A 12,013-nucleotide genomic window follows, 5' to 3' on the forward strand; every position below is an offset into this window, starting at 1 on the left:
GCATAGAACAATGAGTTTACAGCCTGTTCCTATGGAGACGGTGGGGCTGGAGATCAACAGAGATCTCGGGTTCAGTCTGCCTTTGTGTTGAGTAAAAGGAGCTTTATTTTTCCCGGTGAACTTCAGCATTCTAAAAACTTTTCAGTCGATCAGGTAGACGAGTACGTTGTTTATAAAAACGCTTAACAAAGTGATCCGGTTTTTGTTTTTGATCCGTGCTTATTACCGCTACACACTGTCGAGGCTTTAAGCTACAATAAAGAACTGGTTCACTGTGGATCTAGAGCTTGTTCCATGAGCAAGATGGGAGTACACCCTTGATGGAAAACCACAGCAGGCAGCTCACTTATGTAAGGAATAAAACGCTGTGTGCGCTAAATAATCGTCTTATGCTCATACATTTTTAAAAGAACTTTTACATAACACAAGAACAAGTGTATTAATACAAACCTGTGATTTTCTTTGGAGCTGCGCTACTGTATGAAGAAGAAGCCTTTGTTTATTACAGACACATTACAGCACTTTTTAATCTTGTTCAAGGGCCCAACAACCGTGATAGATTGGAGATGCTGTGGAATGACCCCTCAACCTCCTGATCATTTTCAGCCACCACTTTGCAACATGAGGCAGCACTTATCCGAACTTCTCGGGTCACGGGGAGCCTGTGCCTATCTCAGGCGTCATCGGGCATGAAGGCAAGATACACCCTGGACACTCGCACACTACGGACAATTTTAAAGAGATGCCAATCAACCTACCATGCATGTCTTTGGACCGGTGGAGGAAACCAGAGTACCCAGAGGAAACCCCCGAGGCACGGGGAGAACATGCAAACTCCACACATACAAGGTGGAGGCGGGAATCGAACCCCCAACCCTGGAGGTGTGAGGCGAATGTGCTAACCACTAAGCCACCGTGCCCCGAGTTCAAACTCACTATGGTATAAATATGATATTTAGCATTGGATTGGGCATTAGCATTATTATATTATGAGATTTCAAAGTTATCATGAAATAAGAGAGTTTATCTAGCCAAATAGTGGAGGTGTGTTTGAAAGACAGGATTTGAACAAACACTCAATGACAAGGTCTCAAAATAATTGCACCCTGACCTTTGGCGCCTCACAAAGCTGAAATTCTTGGTAAGGCTACTATTCAGAAACTTTATATCAAAGGTCAATAAGTAAAATACGCATAACTTTCATCAAATTTCCTAATAAGCCAGAGGAGATCCATGGGCGACAATTTTTGGGGAGATTAATTACCTCCAGTGATTTGCTTTACCAACAAATATAAGGCAGAACCAGATGTGCAAACATTTGTTGATGCTCTCATAATCCAGGAGGATAAAGCCCCCACACATTGCTCAACAGTGGTTTGCTGGAACAAACTGCCATAATCTATATCCTCCATAATCATTAGGGTTAAAAATCTCAGAAACTGTATGGAAAGGTCTGGAAGGCAGACTGTGAAGTATATATGTACTATTTTCATCTTGAGACATGCAAATCATTCAGAACTAGCATTACAGGAAGAGCTGTTTTGGAGCATAGATGGATAGATGTGGTCTTTTGGCGCCTCCTGCTGGCAGGAAAGGTTAAGAGCATATTTTGCTTATATGTAAATATATGTTCTGTGAAAATACCTTAATATCAATAGTACTAGTAATCAACTACATCTATCTATCCATCCATCCATCCATCCATGCATCCTCCAGAACAGCTCTTCTGTTTGAACATCATCATCTGTTTGTGAACACTTTTTGTTTCAAAATCAAATTAGTATATTTATTTTTATTATTTTAATTTTATTTATTATTCTTATTTCATATCAGAGCTTGAAAATAGATCTTAAATGAAATATTGAAAAAATAAATGAATAAATAAACCTCTACCCTGCTGAATCTGCAGAAGGTTCTAGAAATCGATGCAGTTGTTTGTGTTCTTGTGCTTCTATAGTTAACAGGGCGTCAGCTGTATAGCATCAGTGCTATAAGGATTTTTTTTTCTCTTTCTTTATTGATTAGACTTATAGCTTGATAAAAAGCAATCGCCATCTGTTTTAGCCTTCTTCTCTTGATAGTCTGATATCTCACTCCTGTAGGAGATTTCTGAAGTGAGCAAAAGCTCAGACTTGTTATAAATAAATAAATAAATAAATACATTTGAGTTAAAAAGATTTTAATAGAAAAGCTAATCATTTTGATTTTATCTGTCTACTACAGTGTGCAGGAGCTAATAGCGAATGGTGCTGTGTAGAGAGAGATAGACAGACAGATGAAGTGTGTGTGTGCGCGTATGTGTGCGAGAGAGAGAGAGATGGAGTGTGTGTGCGTGTGAGCGAGAGAGAGAGAGAGAGAGAGAGAGAGATGAAGTTTGTGTGTGTGTGAGAGAGAGAGAGAGAGAGATGAAGTTTGTGTGTGTATGAGAGAGAGAGAGAGAGAGAGAGAGAGAGAGATGAAGTGTGTGTGTGTGTGTGTGTGTGTGTGCATGTGCATGTGTGTGTGTGCATGTGTGTGTGAAAGAGAGAGATGGAGAGTGCGTGTGAGAGAGAAATGAAGAGTGTGTGCGTGTGTGTGAGAGAGAGAGGTGTGTGTGTGTTTGTGTGTGTGTGTATGTGTGATTGAAAGAGAGAGAGATGAAGAGAGTGCGTGTGTGAGAGAGATGAAGAGTGCGTGTGTGTGTCTGTGTTGTGGGGTGTGGGGTTATGAGTGCCTAGTTTTCCATACCAGGGTAAATCCGAGCTCCACCTCGTTTCCCAAATCCTTATGCGAACTTTTATAAAATTCCGTATATTTCCCGTTTTATGTCATGGGGGCGCTGCTGACTGTCCATATAATCGCCGCTCTACTAACGCACAATGCGCATGCGCGAGATGAGCCTTTAAAGCCGGTATGCTGCGTGATGCTGATGCTGCGGTCAGTGTTTGGTCACTGAGACCAACAGCACGTTATCCAGAGCGTTAAAGACTCCGATCTCACTGCATCTCTGTTCTTTGTCACTTATTAATAGTCTGCTTGAAGCCGAAAGTGTTTACAGTACACAGGTGGAGAGTTTGATTAAATTAGGCTTTTAGACTGGATTTATTTTTCAAATAGTCATGTCTGAGATGTGCGACTGATCTCTACACCGCATCAAGTTTTCCTCCGAGCTTGAACTTTTCAGGACCTTCACCTTTTCCTTACTTGGTCAGGTTCGACATGGTGGACGCGGCGGAATGCGGAGTCAAAGTGATGTGCCGATTCAGGCCACTGAACGAGTCGGAAATCAACAGAGGAGACAAATACATCCCAAAATTTAAGGGCGAGGACACTGTCGTTATTTCGGTGAGTTAACACGATCTCACTTTTACTTTCCTTTGCTTGACCAGGGACGAAGCCCAGCTTTTCCCTTAATAACGCACTAACAGGAAATAGGAATCGAATCCAGTTGAACCCTGGGCTGTGTTCCAAATCACACAGTAACACATTAATATCTCGGCAGTGATGCACTACATGGTTAAAGGTTTGTGGACATCTCTCCATCACATGTTGAACATTTCAATGCCTCTCTTTGCTGATATAATAATCTTTACTTTACTGGGAACTCTTTACTTTCCTCCAGATGTTGGAGCCTGACTGTGGAGATTTGTGTTCATTCAGCAACAAGAACATTAGTGAGATCAGGTATTGATGAGATCTGGGGTTCAGTCGGTGTTCCAGTTAATCTCAATCATGTTCATTGGGGTTGAGTAAGAATCAGGGCTCTGTTTAGGACACTCGATTCTTCCACTCCATCTTTAACACATTATTGTGTACTTGTCTTGATGGAGCAGGTTTGGGCCTCTTAGTTCACTCGGTAGCAACAGTTTAGAGAAGGAACACATATGGGTGTGATAGTTAGGGGTGTACATACGTTTGTGTATGTTGTATAGTTTACAATAAAAGAAATGATTTGAGAATGAAAAGCTTTTTTTCCCCTCTAAATAGAACCAATTCTCGGTTTTTATCTTAGACGGATAATCCTGATATTATCTTTAGGTTTCTGTTTCACCAAATGAAGCTGTTACTTAGATTGCAAATTCATTTTGCTAATGAACTATGAACCGTAAATCTCAGCTGAGCGCTAGACGATTCTTCATCTATTTAGACGTAAATGACTTCGCATTTTTATTTTTTTTAATTATTATTATTATTATTATTATTATTATTATTATTATTATTATTATTATTATTATTGTCATTGTTATTATTGTTATTGTTATTATTATTATTATTATTATTATTATTATTATTATTATTATTATTATTTAGTTTTCCTGACTGAAAACACACAAAGATGTTTTACAATAGCCGAAAAATGTCAACGTGAGCTACCATCCAATCACATGCTTGTCACTATGCAGTCAGACTTTGTCAGTGATCGAGTTGTTGGTATGTTACCCAGACAAAATACAAAACAATAACTAAAATATTAATATAAAGAAATTAACATTGCAATCTGAAACTAAGCATTCAGTATGCACTGGATATTTTAAAACAATGGATGATCTTCTCGTGTTAGCAAGGATTCTTTTGATTACTAGCACATTTGAGGGTTTTTTGTTACAAGTATAACCAAATTGCATTGTGTTTTCATGCTGATGATGTCATGATGATGTCATGATGATGTCATGACAAAGACTTAGCATAACACCGATGAAAGGTTCAGACAAAAGCTTGAGATGTTCTTTATTCAGTGAGTGTGATTGTCTCGGCTGTCTTTAACCCGACTCAGACGTCCACATCACAAAGCTAATTCCCTTTGTGTTTTGTATTTGTTGTTAAGGATGCACAATTTTCCTCATGTTGATATTTAGTGTGAAGAAAAAAAAATTTAATTGATTGTCAGCTTTTCTACATGGAACAATTCAGTCAACTAGCTAATCAAATTAAGCCTAAAATGAACCCATAACCCCTGTATATTATCTCTTTTATAATCTAATCAACTCTAATCTTGTCTGCGTTGTTTTCTTGTGGTGCACGGTCTAATTTTATTTAAAGCCAAGTGAAGAGAATTTTATGCATAATTAGTTTTACTGATTATTACAAACCATCTCGGTCTCTCGGTCTCTGTCTCTATATATGAATATTGACTATATGTATATTGACTATGACATTAATATAAGCAAATACTAAGAGTTAACCAGAGTTTAGTACACAATTTAATGGAATCCTTTATGAATGAACTGACATGAATGGCTAATGAGAGATATGGTTGGATTCTAATCATCTGGCAATGGCATAATTTTTGTAAATTTAACTGTATCACTGGTCTGTATTGTTATTTATCGAATTATGCGCAACACTAGTTGTTTATCAAAATGTAAATAGAGCATGTACTTAATTTGTGTATAGCAAGAAAATAGGTATTTATCCCGTGTGTAGTGGCCATTGAGCAATCCGATTAAAAAATATATATAAATATTATTTTTATTCTGTTTTTAATTAATTTATTTATTTGTTTGTTTGTTTGTTTGTTTGTTTGTTTAGCTCAGAATAAAATCTTACCTTTGCTCATATTGTTCTTAGATCTTTGACATATACTTTGGTGGACAGGAAATTTCACCCTTCCCATTAATTTCTCTGTAGTCATTGAATAATTTACAGTAGATAATGGCTTTAATATGAATAACATTACAGCAGAACTAAATCGTCTTAAATGCATTCTGACAATTTTGCATTCTTCTGCTGCACTTGTTCAGGGATCCGTTCAAATTCACACAAAAGACATAAGATAGCGAAGCTGTCAAGTGACATAATGAGAGAAAATTGCTATAGAAGTGACATACGGTAAGAAAGAGATTTCTCTTGTTCGATATTCGTGCTTGGAATACAGATGAAGTGAGAGAGATTAAAGTGTCTGTGAGGAAATAAAACTGCATGTACTCCTGCTCAGACATGCTGTTCCAAACAACCAATCATGTGCCATTTTGTATGACAGGATCGATCCGATGAATGTGAATTTCCGTAGATGGTTGGGTCTGAATTTGGCACCAACACCATGAACCCATGGACAGCCCTTGTGTGAACAGTCCAGGCTGGTGGAGCTGGTGTCATGGTGTATGGGGAATGTTTTTTGCCACCCTTTGGGCCTATTTTGCCCCTTTTCCACCAAAAAGGACCAGGTGCTGGTTCAGAGCTAGTGCTGATTCAAAGTTGGTTCCACTGGTGAACCTTCTAAGAACCGGTTTACCTTTCCACCGGCTAGAGAGCCATCACAGAGCCGAGTGTGACGTCACTGTATACGTCTCACGTTTCCCAGTGCAGCACAGTTAGCGCAGCAGCGGCAAACACAAACACAACAACAATGGCGTATGTTGCTTTACTGTTAATGCTCATGGCTTTGTGAACGTACATTAGCATCCAAACGCGGCGAATCCAACGTGTACGTACAGCTCCGTGTAAATTGTATAAACGGAGGTTGTAATCGAGAAAGTACATAACATTATTTTATCATTAACACAGAAAAAAGTTAGCCTTAGCATGTAGCTACCAACTATCATGTGTGCTGATAATTGATCATATTGTGGTAAAGTAAAAGTGTATTAAACATTAGTAAACTTTAGGTACATTATCAAATGCGCTAACAGTAGCCCTGCCCACAGCTCCTGACGCAAGCAGTTCTTAAGTCTAGACCAGCAACGTTTTGGTGCTACTTAAGAACCACTTTTCCTGGTTCAGAGCCGGTGCTTTGGCTGTCGAAAAAGAAAGAACTGGTTCTAAATTAGGCTCCGGACCAGCACTCAAACTGCCTCGGTGGAAAAGGTTCATTTGAGTACAGTTCCTCATCATGTGCATCCTTTCATAACCACCATTTACTGATCTTTTAATGGAAACATTTATAATAATGCACCAAAACTGGTTTCATGAACATAACAACAAGCTTGATGTTCTTTAGAGATCTTCCCAGTCAGAACACCATTTTGGATGTGGTAGAGATTCTGGAGAATCTGCAGTAATCGTCTGATGCAGTTATACAGTAAACATGGACCAAAAGGAACATTTCCAACATCTTGTGGAATCCAGGCCTTTTTTGAGAGCAAAGAAGAGGCTTTTATCTAGTATTAGTATTAGCAGTGTTAACACTAATAATGTTCTCGGTGAGTGCATATATATACAGTAGGTATAAAGCTAGTTAATGTGTCTTTTTTCCCCATCAGCGACTAATGGAACGTTTGTAATCCTCCAAAATCGATATCCTTCAGAGGAAATCTGTTCACTCTATTCATATGCTAATAAGCCCGCTAGTATAAATCCTACAGATTTATAACGCATTAACGTTTTATTCTTTTGCAAAACCCTAATACTTGTGTATGTTTGTGAACGTGTTGATCTGTTGGACAGGGTCTTAATACATGCACATATATTACTGTCCTTGGACGTCTAGCTGTGGCTCATTAGCGAGCGTTATGAGGTGGTGAACTGTTCTTTGTATCCTGCTTTTCAGCCTGGAGGCTTTTGTGATCTCTGGGGTGCTGGGGGTTTCACCACAGGACTAAATGCAATTAACATAACTGGAAATGCGGAAAAAGGGATGGTCATGTTTTCTTTTTTACCGGATTTTAGTGTCGTCCGAAGGAACTGAGCACAAAGTATATATTAATGCATTGTTATGTGTATCTGAGCATTTCTATCTTTTTAAAATGTTTGTCTGTGGAAGCTGGTTTATTCAATGACACTTTAATCATAACAACAGAAATAATAAAAATCGGTTCGAAAATGGATAGAACTGATACTATTCATTCTATTCGAAATATACTTTATATATACTTTAATTATTCTCACTTTAAGTCTACTTTGATTTTCTGATTTATTACAATATACTTACATATAAAAATATTACTTAATATTATCAGTTCCTAAAAATATAAAAAAATATTACTTCTATTTTAATTAAATAATAATAATAATAATAATAATAATAATAATAATAATAAATACATATCTAAAATCACTTTTATATATACACTAAATAAAATACTTTTCATAATTAAAGTAGATAATTATAGAGAATAAAATAAAACAGACTAACAGAATTTTAATTATAATGGATTATTTATCTTTTATATAATGGGTGAGTTCATGTTATTTTTATGCACAATGTTGTGTTTTTTTGCAATTCGATTTATTTAAAATGATTTTCCATGATGTCAAATCCACTGTTGCTCAGAGCTTATGGTCTCGGGTCTTTCTCCATGTTTGATCTGTTCAATTTTCCCCCTCATTTCATCTGCAAGCTCGTACAACATTAGCTCAGCGTGCATGAAATGTGTGTTTCTGTGATGAGGGTGTGGAAGAGGTGTGAATATTTATTCTGCGCTTGAGACACATGCACATGCACACGCACACACACACGCACGCACACACGCACACTCACACACTCACACACACACACACACACAACCATATTTGTATTTGATGTATGATTGCCTTGCTATCTGAAATGCTGATTTTTTTTTTTGTTTGTTTTTGAGGTTTGTCTCATTAATTTATTTATTACTCGGCGAATATTGATATTGTTTGGTGCGTAGTGTGACATCTATACCAAACACGTGAGCTTCAGGTACCCTGGAAACAATATCCAATGCAATATCCAGTGCTGTGCCTTATTCATTAGATTCCTTATTCACACGGCAGAACAGAGTTTTGTAACTACTGTATTTGTGGCTGTGTTGTTATTGACACAGCATTTGTTTAGAGATTTAGGGAGACACTTTAGAGTATTGATGTCCTTAAGCCTTGGAATGGAAAGATTGAGTTCTGCAGCTGCACAGCTGCCCTGCGGAAAGGCCCTGACTCTCCCCAGAGCCCAGGCATCAATTATTGACCGAATGTAGACTCCGTTTTGATGCTTCGTCCGTATGCGTGCATGCGTGTGTGTTTCCTGCACACGTGTGGGGGTTTGCTTGCTCACAGAAGCTCTGTGTAAACTGTTGTGTGTGTAGGTTAGGTTAGCTCAGGCGTATATTCTGTGTGGCATATTGGGACTTATTTTATAGTATAGATGTTGTACGTTTATATACGCTGATAGTTTTCAGGTACAGTGCATAAGATTTAATTAAGATTTATTAAGAGAAAAGCACTGTTTTTGAAACAGATCCCATTATAGAATGATTTACTCCTAGTCCCTATAAAAGACAGCACCAATTAATACTGATGTTATAAATCACACCCCGAACAACATGTGGTCACTGTTATCTGACCGATTGAGATATGTTTATGCATCAAGACACACCAGCAATCATGTTTCTACCCTTTCAATCACACTTTCCATCCCCCTGCCACCTAGTCTTATCCGACAGCCAATCAGGAAGCTAGACGGCAGTTTCCGTGGCGACAGGGTCTGTTCAGAGAAAGCTTTTGAGGTCCCTGGACCCCTGTGTGCCTCATAACAAAGGACCTCAGAGTGTGACACAACGTTAACGTTACACTTCCAACATGTTGATTCATGAGTCACGTGAAATTGATTCCGAAATGAAGCTTCTGATTACCGGTTATTGGTCTTCAGTACATCACAGAGGCTTTCAATAAAATGGACCTTTTTTTTTTTTTTAGCTTTTTTAACTAAGTAATAAGATTTTTTACGAAGTAATAAGATTTTGATCACATCAAGGTCAGATGTCTGAAATAGTTTCAACTGCTTACTTTATGTTTGAGTTTTTTCTTAAATGTAATAAAGGTTTTTCCCTGACATAGATTAGTATTTAAGGGTATTTCAGAGACACATTAGTATTTAAGGGTAGTTCAGCGACACAGATTGGTATTTAAGGTTATTTCAGAGACACGTTAGTATTTAAGGGTATTTCATTAACACAGATTAGTATTTAAGGGTATTTCACTGACACTGTTTAGTATTTAAGGGTATTTCATTAACACATTAGTATTTAAGGGTATTTCCCCTGACATAGATTAGTTTTTAAGGGTAGTTTAGCGACAGATTAGTATTTAAAGGTATTTCAGAGACACTGTTTAGTATTTAAGGATATTTCAGACACACAGATTAGTATTTAAGGGTATTTCATTGACAATGTTTAGTATTTAAATGTAGTTTAGGGACACATTAGTATTTATGGGTATTTCTTTAACAGATTAGTATTTAAAGATATTTCAGAGACACATTAGTATTTAAGGGTAGTTTAGTGACACACATTAGTATTTAAAGGTATTTCAAGGACACTGTTTAGTATTTAAGGGTATTTCATTAACACATTAGTATTAAGGTTATTTCAGAAAGACATTAGTATTTAAGGGTATTTCTTTAACACAGTTTAGTATTTAAGGGTATTTGTTTAACACATTAGTATTTAAGGGTATTTCAGAGACACATTAGTATTTAAGGGTATTTGTTTAACACAGATTAGTATTTAAGAGTATTAGTATTTAAGGGTATTTGTTTAACACATTAGTATTTAAGGGTATTTCAGAGACACATTAGTATTTAAGGGTATTTCTTTAACACAGATTAGTATTTAAGGGTATTAGTATTTAAGGGTATTTCAGAGACACATTAGTATTTAAGGGAATTTCACTGACACTGTTTAGTATTTAAAGGTATTTCAGAGACACAGATGAGTATTTAAGGGTATTTCCCTGACATAGATTAGTATTTTAAGGGTATTTGATTAACACAGATTAATATTTAAAGGTATTTTCATCCCTGTCTATGCCACTTAATTATATCTTCTTTTCTACCTTCAGTATTTCAGCTTTTCTTCAGTTTATAACTGCTTTTTTGTCTCAAGATAAAATACGATGTCCACAACATTTTGCCCTATCAGAAAGTGGACGAGACAGTCAGGAATGATTGACAGCTGGGGTAGGAGGAGCTTAAAGCCTTGCATGATGTGGACTACTTTAATACCCACGAGACTTTTCTTTGTGTCGAGGTTGTAGGATTGTCATAAATGCTATTTCGTAGAATAAGTAAAGCTACATAAGTGGATACTGTGGTGTTTGTTTTTATTGTTCTATTTCAGCTATGGCACTATTCCAAACCAAACCGTTCAACCTGCACGGCCACTTATCAGTGTCCTTGCTCTAAAACGATGGTTAAAGTAAAGATAAATTGCTTAGAAATAAACAACATAATAAACAAAATTTATAAGGCGTTTAATTGCGATATAGTTTTAAATAATAAATGATTAAACTATATGTGTCTCTAAATGAATCTCTGTTGACTTTGACAGGGTAAGCCTTACGTGTTTGATCGAGTTCTTCCTCCAAACACAAACCAAGAGCTGGTCTACGATGCCTGTGCTAAGCAGATCGTTAAAGGTATGATTTTCTAATCCTTTTTGAATTTGACAGAATTGTGTTAATTGTGTCTTGTATGCATTTTAGTATTAGCAGTCTAATGTTTTTTCAGACAAACCACTGACAAATTAATGGAAACCCTGGAAAAAGCATGGTTTTGTTTACAGTACATGGTTTTGTTCCCTCGAAAGAAAAGAGACATGATGCTCTTCATGTCTCTTTTCTTTCGAGGGAACAAAACCATGACTCAAATCTCAAGACTGTATAATTAAAGGCTACGGCACTTCAAAGCTGTTCTAGTGGCTAATTGTTTCCTTTAATTTGTCACCCATTATATACCCATGTATGTACGCTAACATTCTACACTAAAAAGTTCTTGAGATTTGTTGAGATTCGACTCGTTTTCTTACCAGACGTTCTCAATGGATACAACGGAACCATTTTTGCCTATGGCCAGACTTCATCTGGCAAGACCCACACCATGGAGGTAAGATGATGTTGAAATCATATGAATGGCACCAGACTCCATTGAAATTCTTTTGAATTGCTGATGTTAAATTGAATAGCATTCCGTCACCAGTTGTGGTGCGACCTTTTCAGAAGCTTTCGGTGGAGTCTCAGCAATGCAAGCCACAGTGTGTATATATGTTAGGAATGAACAACTTGAGTTTCAGTCTAGCACCCAAGCGTTACTTCCTCAGTTCCTCAAAAAAAAAAAAGTAATAATTAAATTCAGAAAAAA

General features: G+C 37.0%; 1 protein-coding gene across 2 annotated transcripts in view; it reads left to right on the forward strand.

Annotated features, from left to right (window-relative positions):
- The first annotated feature begins 2,691 nt into the window (after nucleotides 1–2,691).
- Nucleotides 2,692–12,013, forward strand: part of kif5c (kinesin family member 5C) — a 33,556-nt gene continuing 24,234 nt past the window's right edge. The window contains exons 1-3 of one of the 2 annotated variants that reach the window (XM_027152376.2): nucleotides 2,692–3,324; nucleotides 11,205–11,292; nucleotides 11,685–11,758. In XM_027152376.2, the coding sequence (XP_027008177.2) occupies nucleotides 3,199–3,324; nucleotides 11,205–11,292; nucleotides 11,685–11,758 (288 nt within the window). In that variant the 5' untranslated portion in view covers nucleotides 2,692–3,198. The remainder of the gene's footprint in view (nucleotides 3,325–11,204; nucleotides 11,293–11,684; nucleotides 11,759–12,013) is intronic. The other variant, XM_027152377.2, reaches the window with a different exon arrangement.

This window comes from Tachysurus fulvidraco, chromosome 6 (genome assembly GCF_022655615.1).
Source record: "Tachysurus fulvidraco isolate hzauxx_2018 chromosome 6, HZAU_PFXX_2.0, whole genome shotgun sequence".
NCBI classification, from domain to species: Eukaryota; Metazoa; Chordata; class Actinopteri; order Siluriformes; family Bagridae; genus Tachysurus; species Tachysurus fulvidraco.